The sequence below is a fragment of the Mytilus californianus genome, unplaced genomic scaffold (assembly GCF_021869535.1).
Source record: "Mytilus californianus isolate M0D057914Y unplaced genomic scaffold, xbMytCali1.0.p SCAF_6, whole genome shotgun sequence".
Classification (NCBI taxonomy): Eukaryota; Metazoa; Mollusca; class Bivalvia; order Mytilida; family Mytilidae; genus Mytilus; species Mytilus californianus.
In genome coordinates this window covers 98,901,204-98,916,669 of record NW_026262712.1, presented here as the reverse complement: position 1 = coordinate 98,916,669, position 15,466 = coordinate 98,901,204, and the positions used below count along the sequence as shown (strand labels likewise).

The 15,466-nt window shown below is 32.5% G+C and overlaps 1 protein-coding gene across 3 annotated transcripts in view; it reads left to right on the top strand.

Annotated features, from left to right (window-relative positions):
* LOC127704944 (uncharacterized) overlaps positions 1–14,512 on the top strand; it is a 33,011-nt gene extending 18,499 nt beyond the window's left edge. For 2 of the 3 annotated variants that reach the window (XM_052209181.1, XM_052209182.1), the window contains exons 10-15: positions 1,495–1,590; positions 3,104–3,139; positions 7,500–7,571; positions 8,708–8,752; positions 9,713–9,763; positions 12,636–14,512. In XM_052209181.1, coding sequence (XP_052065141.1) covers positions 1,495–1,590; positions 3,104–3,139; positions 7,500–7,571; positions 8,708–8,752; positions 9,713–9,763; positions 12,636–13,456 — 1,121 coding nt within the window. In that variant the 3' untranslated portion in view covers positions 13,457–14,512. The remainder of the gene's footprint in view (positions 1–1,494; positions 1,591–3,103; positions 3,140–7,499; positions 7,572–8,707; positions 8,753–9,712; positions 9,764–12,635) is intronic. The other variant, XM_052209183.1, reaches the window with a different exon arrangement.
* The last annotated feature ends 954 nt before the right edge of the window (positions 14,513–15,466 follow it).

Sequence of the window (15,466 nt, the reverse complement as noted above, 5' to 3'; positions counted from 1 at the left end):
AGAGAAATATTATTTATATGTCTGTTACTAGTAGTTCAAATATAATGTCTGTTTATATATAATAGTTTTCAACCAAATACTGTTTTCGTTTATCATGACTACTTCAGGATAACATAAATGTTATTACTTCGCCGGTTGTCGTTTTCATTCGTGAATGAGAAAATTTTCAAAACCGTTTACGAATTTGAATTTCTTCCACAATATGCCAGTATGAGAAACAACCAATACAAGCCGTTCGTCGTTTAGTGATGATTATAAATGATCATCACTTAAATGATTTCAAATAAACCCTAATCGTGCGTTTGTTTTTCTGTATTGGAAAATCTGTACAGGTTTTTATCTGGCCATCGAACAAGGTCGTATTTTCCTTCTGATATGACATCTTATGTCACAGTGAGGTACAGCCTCCTATATTAGAGTACGACGACTTGGAATTATGTCGCCAGATTAGGCTTTTGAGCTAGCTTTTAGTTACTGCTAGCAAGTCAGGAAACTGACTTCTCAGAGTGGTTGATTTATGTGATATTTTCAAGTGTTTTATTGTTCTTATGACTTAGTTGCCCGTAGATTAGATAGTATCGGCTTAAATCATACACAACTTTCTAAAGACTAAGGAACATTTTGAATCTCCTGTATTCGTTAGAAAGTTTAAATCTGGGATTTCCCTGAAAGGATTCGATTTGAAAAGTGGATAATGCTTTTGAGAAGATTTATGTATTCATCTGAACATTGTAAATTGTGCAAATACAAGGAATCAACTAATAATTCGGTAGCATAACTTAGTTTAAGGCATATTAATATTATTATGATGAAATAAGATTAAGCAACAACTTTCACTTTTAATATATTCTTCTTTTTCAAATTGTAAAAACCTCGATAGCGTATTGGGGCTGCCGCGGTATTAACTGAAGTCATTGTTTTTACAAGAAACTCATTTTGATGAAAACATAGAAACAGAAATAAAAAAAAAATCAGAATTTGATATATTTTGCAGTCACGGAACGACCTTTAGTATGGGTGTGGCTATTCTCATTCAAAAGTCACTGCATTAAAAGTTGATAAATACACATAATGATGTAGATGGACGATTAGTTCTTCTCATGTAGAAATTGTTGAAAGCGTTTATACACTAATGTGTATAAATGCACGTAATTGTAAAAAGTAATAGAAATATATTTTTAAGGTAAATAATATATTAAAAGAATAAGGGATATGAATTACAATAATGTTGGGATATTTCAATGATACGATGAAAGCGATAGACAGAAAAAGTACTCGCTCAGAGGTAAAAAATATCCAATCAGTAAATAGTTTTAAATCTTTAATAAAAGTAAATAACTTAACAGACATTTGGAGATATTTAAATAAAAAAATAACAGAAGGCAAGCTACACCACTGAATGACATGACTAAGTATTACTTAATGCTATATACGTTTTGATATAAAAACAAACTTTCATTTAATATTAAAATGGATTCTATCTACTATATATAGGTAAAATCATAACAAAAGTAGCATTAGACAATGAGCGTTCCATAGAAGAAACGTTTCCCTTGATATGCCAATCAGAATCGCATTCAAGGATTGAAGGTAAGAAAGTACGAGAAAACATTATAATATTTTGTTTACTGGCTAAAATGTGTTCATGTCAAATCATGTTACATGTTGTTATGGTCATTATAAGAATATGCAATTAATCTAATGACATATTTATTTATATATTTGAATCCGAAAGAACAACTGTTTTTGTTATTTCAAAAGACGATACAAAAAAAAACCAAATAGATAAAAACATTAAACTGAAAAAAATTGGGGAAATTTACTTTTTCCTGTCACGCATTGCCTTGTTGCATTCTTTCAATAAAAATAAAGGTTAAATAGAAAACAAACAACAGACTATCGGTGTTCAAATCTCGTAAATTCATTTAGGAAGATACAAAATGAAGGTATAAATGAAGGAACAGAACAGGGGCTTCGACTATGTAACATCTTCTGCTATGCATACATCAACCGCCAAACCATTCTCAGTCAAAATGTCGGAATTGGGAATAGGATAGAATCCGTAAATATACGTATATAATTCATTAGTAATTATGATTAATGACCGCAAAAGCATGTCGCTAGTGAGTTGTCACATTGTATCGGGCAACTAATTACAAATGTTGGCCATATAACGTATGCAGTATTTATTTCAGTCTCTTTATCCACATAACTCTTTTGAAGCGGTTTTTGTGTTAGGGGCGCACCCCTGTTAATCGAGTTTGTACAGTGTGAAAATGCACCAGCGTAACGTATTAATAAATAAATGTACACTATGGGACAAAGTGTATGTTACTGCTTTGTCATTGGATGCTTCGAAAGTAATGTTGAGCTGAAATCCTCAAATTGGTAATATATTCTAGTTTGGAGTTGCCCATCTGTGTCAATGTCACGAAACAAAATATGAAGCTAATCTTCCATTTTCAATATCATCCCTAATCTCAATATATGAGACGCATCACACACTGAAATATTAATTGACATGACACCATCGTTGTTCTCAGTAGACGTAGTAAAATTACTATTTTTTCAATGAGGGGAATCAAGTATCGTTCCAAAAAAACACTACTGTCCAACCTTTTATTGTGTTTGCACTGTATAGTCCTGACCTTCGCATTATCCAAGATTATTTCAAACGGTGGAATCCGACATTGATTTTACCGGAAGTGTTGCCGTGAAGTTTCACGTTCAGTTTATTTTCTGAAGCAACTCGGATCTTTTCATCAATTGTATTGTTAACTTGCAAAAAGCGCGGGAAACTGTATCACATCAATGACAAGGTTATTACCGGAGAGTAAGGAATGTTATGTAAATAAAGGATTATCATAGAAACCATGATGGCGGATTTACAATGGAAAATAATCTTTGATAATGTGAAGGTTAGGATTATACAGTGCAGTCACAAAAAAAAGGTAGGACAGTAGTTGTTTTATGGAAAGATTTTTTATTCCGCTAATTGAAAAACACCATCTCGAATGAATGCGGTTGGTAGGTTAAAAATTTTCGACCAAAAACACGGTGTCAATATTACACTAATCACAAGAAATATATTTGTTTTCTATAGTTCAGAGAGATTGTATTGACGCATCGACAATGACAGGTAAGCTAATGAGTAATGTTATTAGCCTTTACATAATATAGTAATTATGTGATTGGATAATACGAAATCACGTGTCATAGTTTGATTTCGCTGTATTGTTTACAAAATTTGGCAGGAGCGATGAATAACCCCGACATATTGAATCATCCATCGAACAATACTATTATTCCCAGTGAATAATCTTTTCAGCCCTTGTTTTTTTGCACGAGTAATCTCCAAAAAAAAATGACGTCATTGACGCCTCTAATTAAAATGGCAACAGCCAGGTAAGAAGCCCTTCATGTAAAGAGGAAAAAAGATCAAACAAGTTCCGTGGATATCTCTCGTAAAGGGTCCTTTTCAGAGCCATCAATATCTTACAGAACATCGTCTACCCTTGTTGTACATACAAGAAATTCTAAGACGCAAACTAATTTTCTAATGTAAGTGTTTTGACAAATTTTTCTTTTCTCCTGTAAGGCAATATTTTACATTTAATTATTTGTTCGGTATCCTACCGTAGTCTATAATCGGTCATAATGTTGGTTCGTTCGGATTTTGTTATTGTACTTATCACACGGGAAAACTCCGCATTGACGTCACTACGCTAATACCAGCGTATAAAATTAGTGCAGAATACATTTTTTCTACTCTTCTAAATAAACAAATATTTCTAAAGATGTTTTCATTGTTATTCTAAAGAATATTGTACAAAAATGCCAATTTTTTAATGGCCGTTTCAAACCTAACTTCCGAATGCCTAAAAACATTCCAGAACTTCAAAAATCCCCTCTTCCAGCCTCCATTGCTTTGTTTACATTCCATTAAGCGTCATCAATCTTAAAGGCAGACCAAACAGGCCAAGCAAATCGTATTTTTGAAAATTTCAAAATGGCAAACACCTTACGTCTTAATCGATTTTCCCGCGAAAAAAAACCCTTCCAAAATGAAAGAAAAACTTTGGGAAACAAGCGATAATCATGCCATATTTTTGTTCAGGAATATAGAGTAGGTTAATAAAAAACAATATACATATATTTTTCATTAAAAAAAAATTGGTTCAATATAAAGAGATCGATATTCTGACCATAAGTAAATATTCATATAAAATTCCATTGATATCAAATTTCATGGCTAATAATGAGGTTTCCTATTGAATAAACCCCCAATTTATTGCAAACTATTTCAAAGCAATATCATACAAACAAATAATATAATTGCCTTGTACTAAAAAATCACCTAATTGACAGTAGAGCAATTTGATTGGATATAACGATTCAATGTGTCACGTGGTTTTGAAGCCATTAGAATTTGAATGTAAACAAACCGGGTCACCTGCTGCAGTATAGAACAACATCGTACATTCAGTGACTGAGAAACAATAATGAGTAACCAAGCTTGACAATACACAGTAATAAAAAATCAAAGCTAAGTCTACAGAAAAATAAAATAAAAAATGGCCTTAAGTGCACGACTTACCACCATTGCGGGATATAATAAAACAGTTATGTATAAAAAAGAAAATACCGTATGATTGCAAATGAGACAACTTTTCACAAAATTTAAATACAATTGTGGCCCATTGAGTCGTCGAATATCAAACATTGTCAACCCGAGTAAGGGTTATTGCGCTTGCGCTAAAAGCTTTGTGAAATTACCCTTACTCGGGTTGATAATTTTGGATATTCACCTCCTTAGCGAGCCACATTTAACAATTATGCCACTTCAAGAGACTATATACAATGACGATTATGGCAGTACGTATCGCTGAGCGATACACATAATGGTTATAAATAAAGATGCATCTTTATACTCCATTAAATACTTTCCGCACAACTGTATCTGACTTTTATATTTTGTAACAAGAAATCAGTGTCGCTTATACGCACTGTTTTGTTTGTTTAACGCTTCTTTGTTTACATGCTTGTAGCACAAATTGTATGTCTTGTATCTTCGATAATTTTTTTCTATAACAAATAACATAACATATTCTAAATATATAAGTGCAGCAGTATTTGGTACGGGTTGCAATGAGACTACTCTCAGCCAATATCTGTGAAAATGAGAATTAAAATATCTAGACATTTTTCCATTGTGCAGCGTTTGTTGATGTCGATACTTAATATAGAGTTGATAATGTTTTGTCTCGTTGAAATCAAACTTTAAAATTACATAAGAGGCAAGAGTTGTTAAAAACTGTTGAACGACGGTAAACAAACAGCTTTCAGTTAAGTAGATACTCAAATATCTTATACCCACGACGAACGTACAAATTAAGGTTTTGTTCATTTATGTGTTTTAGACACACTTCATTAAGAAGAGGGGCAAAAGATACCAGAGGGACATTCAAACTCATCAATCGAAAATAAACTGACAAGGCCATGGCTAAACAAAGACAAACAGACAAATAATAGAACACAAAACACAAATAGAAAACCAAAGACTAAGCAACACCCCACCAAAACTGGCGGGGGGGGGGGGGGGGCGGGGTGATCTCAGGTGCCCCGGAAGGGTAAGTAGATCCTGCTCCACATGTGGCACCCGTCGTGTTGCTCATGTTAGTACAAATCCGGTAACAAGTCTTATCATCTGTGAAACGGATATTCCATAACGATCAAAAAAGAGGGGCGAAAGATACCAGAGGGACATTCCAACTCATAAATCAAAAATAAACTGACAACGCCATGGCTACAAACGAAAAAGACAAACAAACAATAGTACACAAGACACAACATAGAACAATAAAGACTAAGCAACACGAACCCCACCAAAATCTGGGGGTGATATCAGGTGCTCCGGAAGGGTAAGCAGATCCTGCTCCACATGTGGCACCCGTCGTGTTGCTCATGTTATTACAAACCCGGTAAATAATCTAATTAGGATCAACCAACTCGTTATGGCGTCCGTAAAATTTACGATAAGATGATTTAAATTTCACCATTTAGAACTCTTGATTTAATAGCTTCCTTGTGAGCAGCAACCCTCTATCAAGTAACTAATTATAGGAAATACAAGCCCGGGAATATCGTATTAATTGGGAAGTTTCTCCAAAAGAATGAAAATAGTCGATCATTATCATTTTTGTTATGTTGATACCCCTCCCTGATATATTCAAAGTTTGATGTCTATGTTTATAAAATTTATATTTATACCAAAGAAATTGAATTTTTCCCATTATGATCTTTCCGTCATGTGAAGCAGCATTTTACATTTGCTAGTGTTTTATATCATAATTACCCTGAAAGAAAAATTTGCTGAAAAAAAGATCTTCAAACAAGGGTTCTTATGGTACATTGAAATTATCCCTTCGAATATGCTAAGGATAATGATCGATTCATTTCATTACTTCTGTAGAAAAAAATAACCAAATGTATGATAGTAAATAACATATTATGTTATGCCGTAAATACAACACGAACAAAATGCAAAACGATGTCTTTTAACTCAGGATATATTCAACAGCAAGAGCTGAAAGCCTAATATCCTAATATCTATGATGAGTTTATATACAACAACTGGATCAATGCCACTGCTGGTGGAGTTTTTCTCCCGGAGGTTATCCTCAGCCGAGCAGTCTGCACTTCTGTGTTGACATGGAATGTCATTGATATGTCATAATAATGAATTAACTGTTTACAAAACTTTAAATTTTCGAAAAACTCGGGCTTTTCTACCTCGGGAATAAATTTTTTAACTGTATTTGGCAAAACTTTCAAGAATTTTTGGTCCTCAATGCTTTTCAACTTCGTAATTCATTCGGCCTTTTTAACCTTATTTTGATTCGAGCGTCACTGCTGAGTCTGTTGTAGACGAAATGCTCAAAAGATTCAATCCTGGTATCCATGATGATTTTATATACTAACATAATTAGTTAAAATTGTTCTTTCTCCCGATTGTCCTCAAAAACTGCAGGTTTCAATTCAAATATGTGATGAGTCTTCATGAAGTATGTTAGAAAATGATACTAAAATTTTATAAATTTACTGCATCTGACGCTCTTTTTATCAGGAACACTTAAACCCAAAATTGTGTAAATCATGCAAGTATAATCCAAAGTGAAGAGCTATATGACTAAAAACAGGTTATTTTAGATTTCACTGCCATACAGGGTTCCAATCCTGCAATCCTTTTTTCCTGGTTTCGAATATCTTTTTTGTACTTTTTGGTTTTATCTGCATTACATCTTTTGTATTATGTTTTTAAAATTACAGATATTTAGTCTTATATATCAGTAAGAGACACTTCTGTCGTAATGCGATATAGTTAAGTAAAATTGATAGTGAAACATATAATTAAAGATTTGATTTTAACGTTTTGATATCACTATATATCGATATTTGTATTCGCTAATTCTTTCATGTTTTACATTAACAAACTTCAGATGAATATAAACATACATGTAATATAGAGCAAAAGACTAATAGCAACGCATGTGAACAGACAGAAGAAAATGGTAGGTAGAACATTCTATACGGTTGGTTATCTAAAGATAAAAGAATCTTCAATCACAACAACATCGAAATCTAATGGACTGTATTTGTCCTAATCATATGTGTTGCTGTCACAATAATGGGTTACAAATAACACGTACCTGTAAATTCCGTAAATATAACAGTAATGGTTTCCATAAACGATCTATGAATTTCATATAGAACACAAATTGGTTCAATGGTTATTTTAGATTGGTGCTTGAAAATGAGAGTGGCTTCTCTAATAAAAGATACAGATGTGAAATGTAATAAAATTGGGCCAATGGTCTATATCACCTTTCATTTGTTTCACATGTTTTCATGCCGATGTCTTTTATTGTTTACAGTATGGTATTGCTGTTTGTGAGGGGCATACGGTGCCCTAGAGTTGCTTACATCCACAAATGCTCAGACTATCAAAGTTAACAATACATACTTCCTATATAACCAAAACTATCCGATTGTCCCCAAGAGTTATTGACGATACTTGGTTAATTGGCATGTTTTGCCTATTATCTCAAAAACTAAATGGGATTGGTAATGACTGTTACAGCAAAATTTATTATCAATGCAAGATGTACAAAATACCAATATCACCATAACTATTGTATGACTCAGTAAGGACTTGTCGCCTTGAAATAATAATTTTTTACTTATTGCAGTGTTTTTTCTTATTTTGATTATGTCGAACACTTTTTATATATTAATAAAAACTGTAAACAGCAAAAAAAATCAGAAATGTATGAAGTACAACAATGCCAGACAATCGATTATTGAATGACTCTTTACTGATATATAGTCTTAAACAACATTTGTTTGACTTATGGTCGTATCCGTCGTATACTTTATCAAAGCTCTTCTCCTCTAAAATAACTGGAACAATTTCATAAAGTATCTAGTATTCAGTTTGTATGTTGTTTTTTTTCGCCTGGAAATCAACAAATATGGCCGCCATTGCTTTGAATTGAACAATAGGGTAAAACGCATTCATTTAATTGTAACTTGAAAACCATAATAGTTCGATGAATATGACAGAGAAAAATCCACCGAATAATTCTTATTTACATTTACAGACTTCAGATGAATATATACATAAATTTAAGAATTAAATATATTTTAGAGCAAAAGACTTATAGCAACAAATGTGCACAGACAGAGGAAAGTGGTAGGTAAAACATTCTATACGGTCTTAAGATAAAAGAATCACAACAAAATCTAATGGGCTGTCTTTGTCCTTATCACATTCATTTGTGTAACAATAATTAGCATCAAACAATATATACCTGTAAATTCCTCAAAGTACTACAGTCATGCAGTTTGCATATGCATTCCATGAATTTGTAACACTGTTTCGTTCAATTGCAATTTTTAAAGTCTGCTAAAATGAAAGTGGATTCACTCATAGATACAGATGTCCAAATGTAATGAAATTATGCCGTTTGTTGATATAGTTTGATTTGTTTCACATTTTGTCATGTCAATGCCTTTTATATTTCACAGTACAGTTTTGCTCGTTGTTGGGGATCATAATATAACCTATAGTTGCTTACATCAACAAATTCACAGACTGTCAAGGCCTACCTACTTCCTATATCATGGAAAATATCAGATTACTCATTAATTAGTTGTTGATCTAAAATTACTATTCATGACTTATTGGCATGTTTTACCTTTTATCTTAAAAACTATATCCGATTTGTAGAACTGTTATGGTAAAAGCTATGGGCAAAAATTCTGATATGACCGAAACTTCTGCATGACTCAGTAAGGAGAATGAAATTAGGGTAAAACGCATTCGTCTTTTTTTGGTCTATAAAACCGTAAAAGTTTGAGAAAATCCTCCAAATAGTTATTTAATGTTTCACGTTAACAAACTTCCGATGAATATATACATAAATGTAACCGCAATTTTTATACGTGTGCATGTAAAACAAATTTCTTGGTAGAGTGGTCTAAATACAGCACAAACAACATTTTCCAAAAGACCAAAAAGTTTAGACCCCTCTACCAAGAAATTTGTTTTACATGCACACGTATACAATTGCGGTTTTTATCCAACGCAGTCATAGGTTTGAACGTTGTTTTCAATTTAAACTTGTTCATAAATGTAAATATATATTTTTAGAGAAAAAGACTTATAGCAACAAATGTAATCAGACAGAATTCGAAGAAAGTGGTAGGTAGAACATTCTTTACCGTCTTAAGACTTAAAAATCTTCACTCCTACAAACATCAAAATCTAATGGGCTAACTTTGTCCTAATCAAATTCACTGCTATAACAATAATGGCTGACAAATAAAATAAATTTCATATTTGGTGCTCGTTTTGCTAAGTCTTTGGTTTTATATGTTGTGTTTTGCATACTGTTGTTAGTCTTTTGATCTTTTTCTTATTTTGCCGTTGCCAATTTATTTTCGATTTATGAGTAGTAAATAAGTGACACTCGAATCAAAAAATGTTGTTTTAAAAGCCAAATAAAGTAAAATGTGTTTGTTCATGTAGTTTACAATGAAGATGTGGTCACTTGAAACTTAGTGCAGTTGTGCATGGCAAGACGACGAACATTTCAATATATCAAATTACGACTTTTCTATCTCATTTCACGGTTCAATGAACATAGAAACATGATAGTCCGAGCAGGGCAGGATGTCATATGGCAATATATCTGGTTTTATTTTACTATATGGTCTTATCTCTGCTATAATGTCGTCTAATTCGAATAAAAATACTTAACTAGCAACCCTGTTACTACGTGATATCAAAACGAAAACATCTCATTCGAAATAAGGATGGTATGAATGAATACTGGAGAAACTATTAAACAAACCTATTTCATTTATAATACAAGTATAATAGATAGTTTGAATAAAACATATCGTTGATAATAAAATATTAAAACCTTGATTTTTAAGCAGATTAATTTCTGTAAATCATAATTGTTTTCACAGTATAGTTAATTCTTCTGGATGTTTTTTACTCCTGGTTACAAATCAACAATGACCCACATTATCATGATTCCGGTGCCCTTAGAGAGTTTTTCCGTTTTTGTACCCAAACCATTGATCTGACGTACTTGGTAATTACCTGGAATCCAATGCACTCAGGGTTGGCAAAAACCCGGGTTTTATGAGTATTGCCCAGCCCAGTGGGAATTACTAGGAAAACCCGGGTTTTACTGGGCAATACTGGGCAATACTGGGTAATATGAAATACTGACCTGAATTATAAAGAGGATTAATCACAAATGCAATACATTAAAGATTTTTATAAAAATAAGATATAGTATTTTAATTTATAAGTTCACTTGTTTGAGACTCTTAATATAAAGTGTATAGATCTGAGAAAATATTAACATGATTAATGGTCCAGCAACTCTAAGACAGGTGTACACGAAGACACATAAGACGTATGTAAAAAGCTTTTCTTAATAATCCTCCTAAAAATCTATCTAATCGCCACTCAGTCTAGATTGGTCAAAGTGTTGACTTAAAGTCGAAGAACTCAATTTGTTTTTATTTTTTTAATAAACATAACTAATATTAAGAATTAACAATTATATGTAAGGAAAATAACTTTTATACATTTTTTTATCATTACTAAAAATGGTTACTAAGTTTGAGCATATGTTTATGTACATCACTAATTAATAAGTAATTATTCATATCATAACACAGATTTGTTGATGTAACAATAATCAGCTTTTTGATTTCTGTAAGTGTCCATGGCCTGTCCCCTTAGGGTGCTCATTTAGCAATATGATTGTATAAAAATGAAAATTTACAATTCACTTAAACACTGCCATAAAATTCATTTTTTCAAAGTTTCAAATCGGAATATTGAAACATTAAAGCTTGGAAATTAACAAGGTATCCTGAAGTGTGCAAAACTTGTATTCTGCCTACATAGAATTAGTGGAGAAAAGTAAAAAATTGAATTTTCAATCTTCAGTAATGGCCATCAATGGTTATCTGTATAAAATGCATATATTTAGCTGTAATGCTATTAAACTACAACAAGTTTTTACTATTTTGTGTAAAAATAAGCTTGAAAAATCATATTACCCAGTATTGCCCAGTATTACCCGTTTCTGGGAGTATTGCCCAGCCCGGGAAAACCCGAGTTTTCCCGCCTGGGTAATACTTTGCCAACCCTGAATGCACTTGATGATTGGTTTTTTTTTGCGAGGGTATCACCGGTTCATTAAATATTCTGTTCAAGGGATCTCGAGATAGCCTTCTTGCCTGATTGATTTTTTTAATATTGATCTTACTTTTTTTATCTAATAAAGTAATAAGTTCACATATAAGCCTTTATCTGTTATTTATTGTGTTTTCAATTTATTCATCTCTCTCTCTCTCTCTCTCTTTCTCTCTCCCTCTCTCTCTCTTTCTCTTCTCTCTCTCTCTCTCTCTCTCTCTCTCTCTCTCTCTCTCTCAATGCAATAAAAAAAGAGATTAGTAAGCAGCGTAATATATCCTTTCAAAAATTGGATGATTATGTATAGATGACAATGTTATGACGACAAGCAACATAATACAATCGAGAAGAAAAAAACAATATCTACCTGTAAATAATCGATATTTAATCAGGAATTTGTTTTGTCTAGAATTGTTAATATTTATTTATCTGAAAATCTTCAATTTTGTTTTATTCTTTACATACATGGAATTACTTTTTATCTACTTGCAAATTAGCCTGAAGCGTGCAAATAAGCAGACACGTACGTTGTTAAAACTTGAAAAACAGGCAAGGGACGACAAAACGAAACAACCTACAATCTTTTGAACACTACAAAATAGAAATGACTTATTATTGATTACATTTTTGATATCCTGTACAATACATTTTACTATTTTTTAAAACAACTAATAGAATAAACCGAGCAAACAAAATGATGTTATTCATCATTTGCGTAATGATCTAAAAATGATTTGAAAACATATTTTACTGCATACCTCTGCTTCATACAAAAGGTTATAGTCAAGTTTAATTACATCCGTCTGTTGTGTTATTTTATATATACATTTTTTTTATCTTTTTGGAACAGATAGACAAGCCCAAACTCCAGTTACGTCGATGACTGGGCCGTATATATTAAACTCCTTTCCTCGTACTTTTGACTTAAACGATTTATTACCAGAAATGGCTGTCTTAGACATCCTAAAAATGGGCGAAAGATTAGTGATAACTGGCTGTAGTAAAGGTGAAAATAAACTTTTTGTTATTAATACATCAGACAGTAGTTACCTTTGTCATACCCTGCGGCATTCCAATCCATGGAAAATAACTGAAGTGGATGTTCTTGGTGCCGACATGGTAGCTTTGTCTTATCCGAAATCCCACACAATAGAAATAATAAACATATCAACAGGAGAAGTCGAAAATGTAATTCACGTAAGTGGTCGATGTTATGCTCTATCACAGAGTGGAGAAAACCTATGTTTAATAGTTGAAAGAAGCATTCAAATAGTGAACCTTCATGACGGAAGTGTCATCGACTCACATTGTTTGCCTTCGGATGGAGTGGATTATATTTGCCCATACAAAGATGGGATCTTATTTACCTACATTAATGCGCTGTACTATTGTGACTATAAAGGCGCCATACATTGGGAATTTAAGAATGAACACATTATGTTTTTATCTGATGTTGCGACAGATAGTCGCGGCTATATTTATGTCACAACGGCCAAACCTTATGACATAATACTTATTTCATCCGATGGCAAAGAACATCAAACATTTTTGCAAGGAGACGCGCTAATGAAAATCCATTTCGATATGCGAAACAATTGTCTTCTTGTATTTAAAAGGTTAAACAATGTTGTCTCATTGTTTGATATAAATTTTAAAACAATGACCAAGTAACTAAATACTTAATTGAAATAATTTCTATATGAGAATAAAGGCAATATATATATTATATATATATATACGTCTGAACCAGTGAAAATTCTACAACAGATTTATCCATCGGATCACCAGCAGTGATGGTGATACATGGCTGTGTACATTCTGTATATACAACTCGTCTAAATATCATCCTAACAATGTAAGATCTGTAAATTTGCTTTCGCAAATATTTTGTTCTTCCGTCGCCGGGATTCGAACTCATGCTACTGAGATATCGTGACACCAAATCGCCTGCACTGTATCCGAAGCGCTAGACCACGCTAAACCACGAGTTGTATATATATATTTATATACAAGTCTAAATTGAAAACAACGTTCAAACCTATGATTGCGTTGGATAAAAGCCGCAATTTTTATACGTGTGCATGTAAAACAAATTTTGTGGTAGAGTGGTCTAAATACAGCACAAACAACATTTTCCAAAAGACCAAAAAGTGAAAAAGTATATTTTAACAAAACGCATTTGACTTACAGGTCGAACAACTGATGTTCTTAAACCCTGCTGACTGCCATTGGCGATTTCTAAATAAATTGATCACCAGATATAAAAAAAATGGATCTTACATATTTATTTAATACCAAACAGAAAACAACAAACTTGCAGAAAAGACGGTATACCGCAAACATGAGGTGTAAAAATTTGTACACCATATCCGGATTTTGACAATTAATGTCTCTTCAGTGATGTTAGGGATCGAAACGGTATTTGGAAGGCCATATAATTTACCTCAATTTAGGACAGACTCTTGAATTTTAAAGAGTCGAAATAGGATGAACGGATCATATAAACCCGAAGGAAAATATAATACAAGCTCAAACGAAAAAAATATAAACAAGTCTAAATTGAAAACAACGTTCAAATCTATATATATATATATATATATATATATATTATATTTTTTTTTTTGTGATTATGTTCATAGATATACATAGACTTGATTAATGTGTAATGCAAATTGCTGATTTGTAGCTTTTACATGTGTTTCAAATATAAATGATATTTAATTGTAATAGTTATTTTAATTGTATATGTAACATTCATAGAAAGACTGGTTTTGTGTTGCCTGGTACACAAAATGAGACAGAATAAACCAAGGGGGAATAAAAATCAAAAGTTGAGGAAACACAGACAACACTATAAGTAAAGAAAAAACGATAAAAAAACACACAAAAAGCAACAAAATAATATACAGAAAACTGGAAACTGAACAAAAGTAAAATAACAAAAATGCGGAACTCCAAGGAAAATTAAAAACGGAAAGTCCTTTATCAATTGGCAAAATCAAAAGCTCAAACGCATCAAACGAATGGAAAACAACTGTAATACTCCTGACTTGGTAAAGGCATTTCCTTATGTAGAAAAAAGTGGATTAAAGCTGGTTTTATAGCTAACTAAACCTTTCACGTCTCACAACATGAACACCAGCCACATCCAGGTGATCTTATGTGCACTGGACGGGTAAGAAAATCCTGCTCCACTAGTGGGATGTGTTTTATGACAAGTGAGAAGTTCTATTTTGGTGTTGTCATACAACAGGGAAAGAGGACAGAATTGTGGCTACGCATTTGAAATATTTCCATCGTCATCTGTCATGATGAGATAGACAAATCACCCGGTTACGTTATTTTAGTTTTCTAGTTTACCGGTATGTATAAGCAACCTTAGAAAAGAAACGCAGCTCCAACGTTGTAATGAAACGACATTATTTTCACACATTGGTTATATACGTGCGCAAACAGTAAAGGTTTGAATTATGTTTTGTTTGTTTAACTGAAAACGTAGTTGCCGGATATATTCATCACCTGCCGAAAGTAGAAAGTAGCTGAAGCTAAAACACCTTTATAAATTCCCGACTGACTGTCGGTAAGTCGCATAACAGGACATTGACGAAGTGTTGCTTTTAAAATAATATGGACAAGGTCACTTAAGTCTTAAATAGGTTACATGTAAGGATATGTTTGATG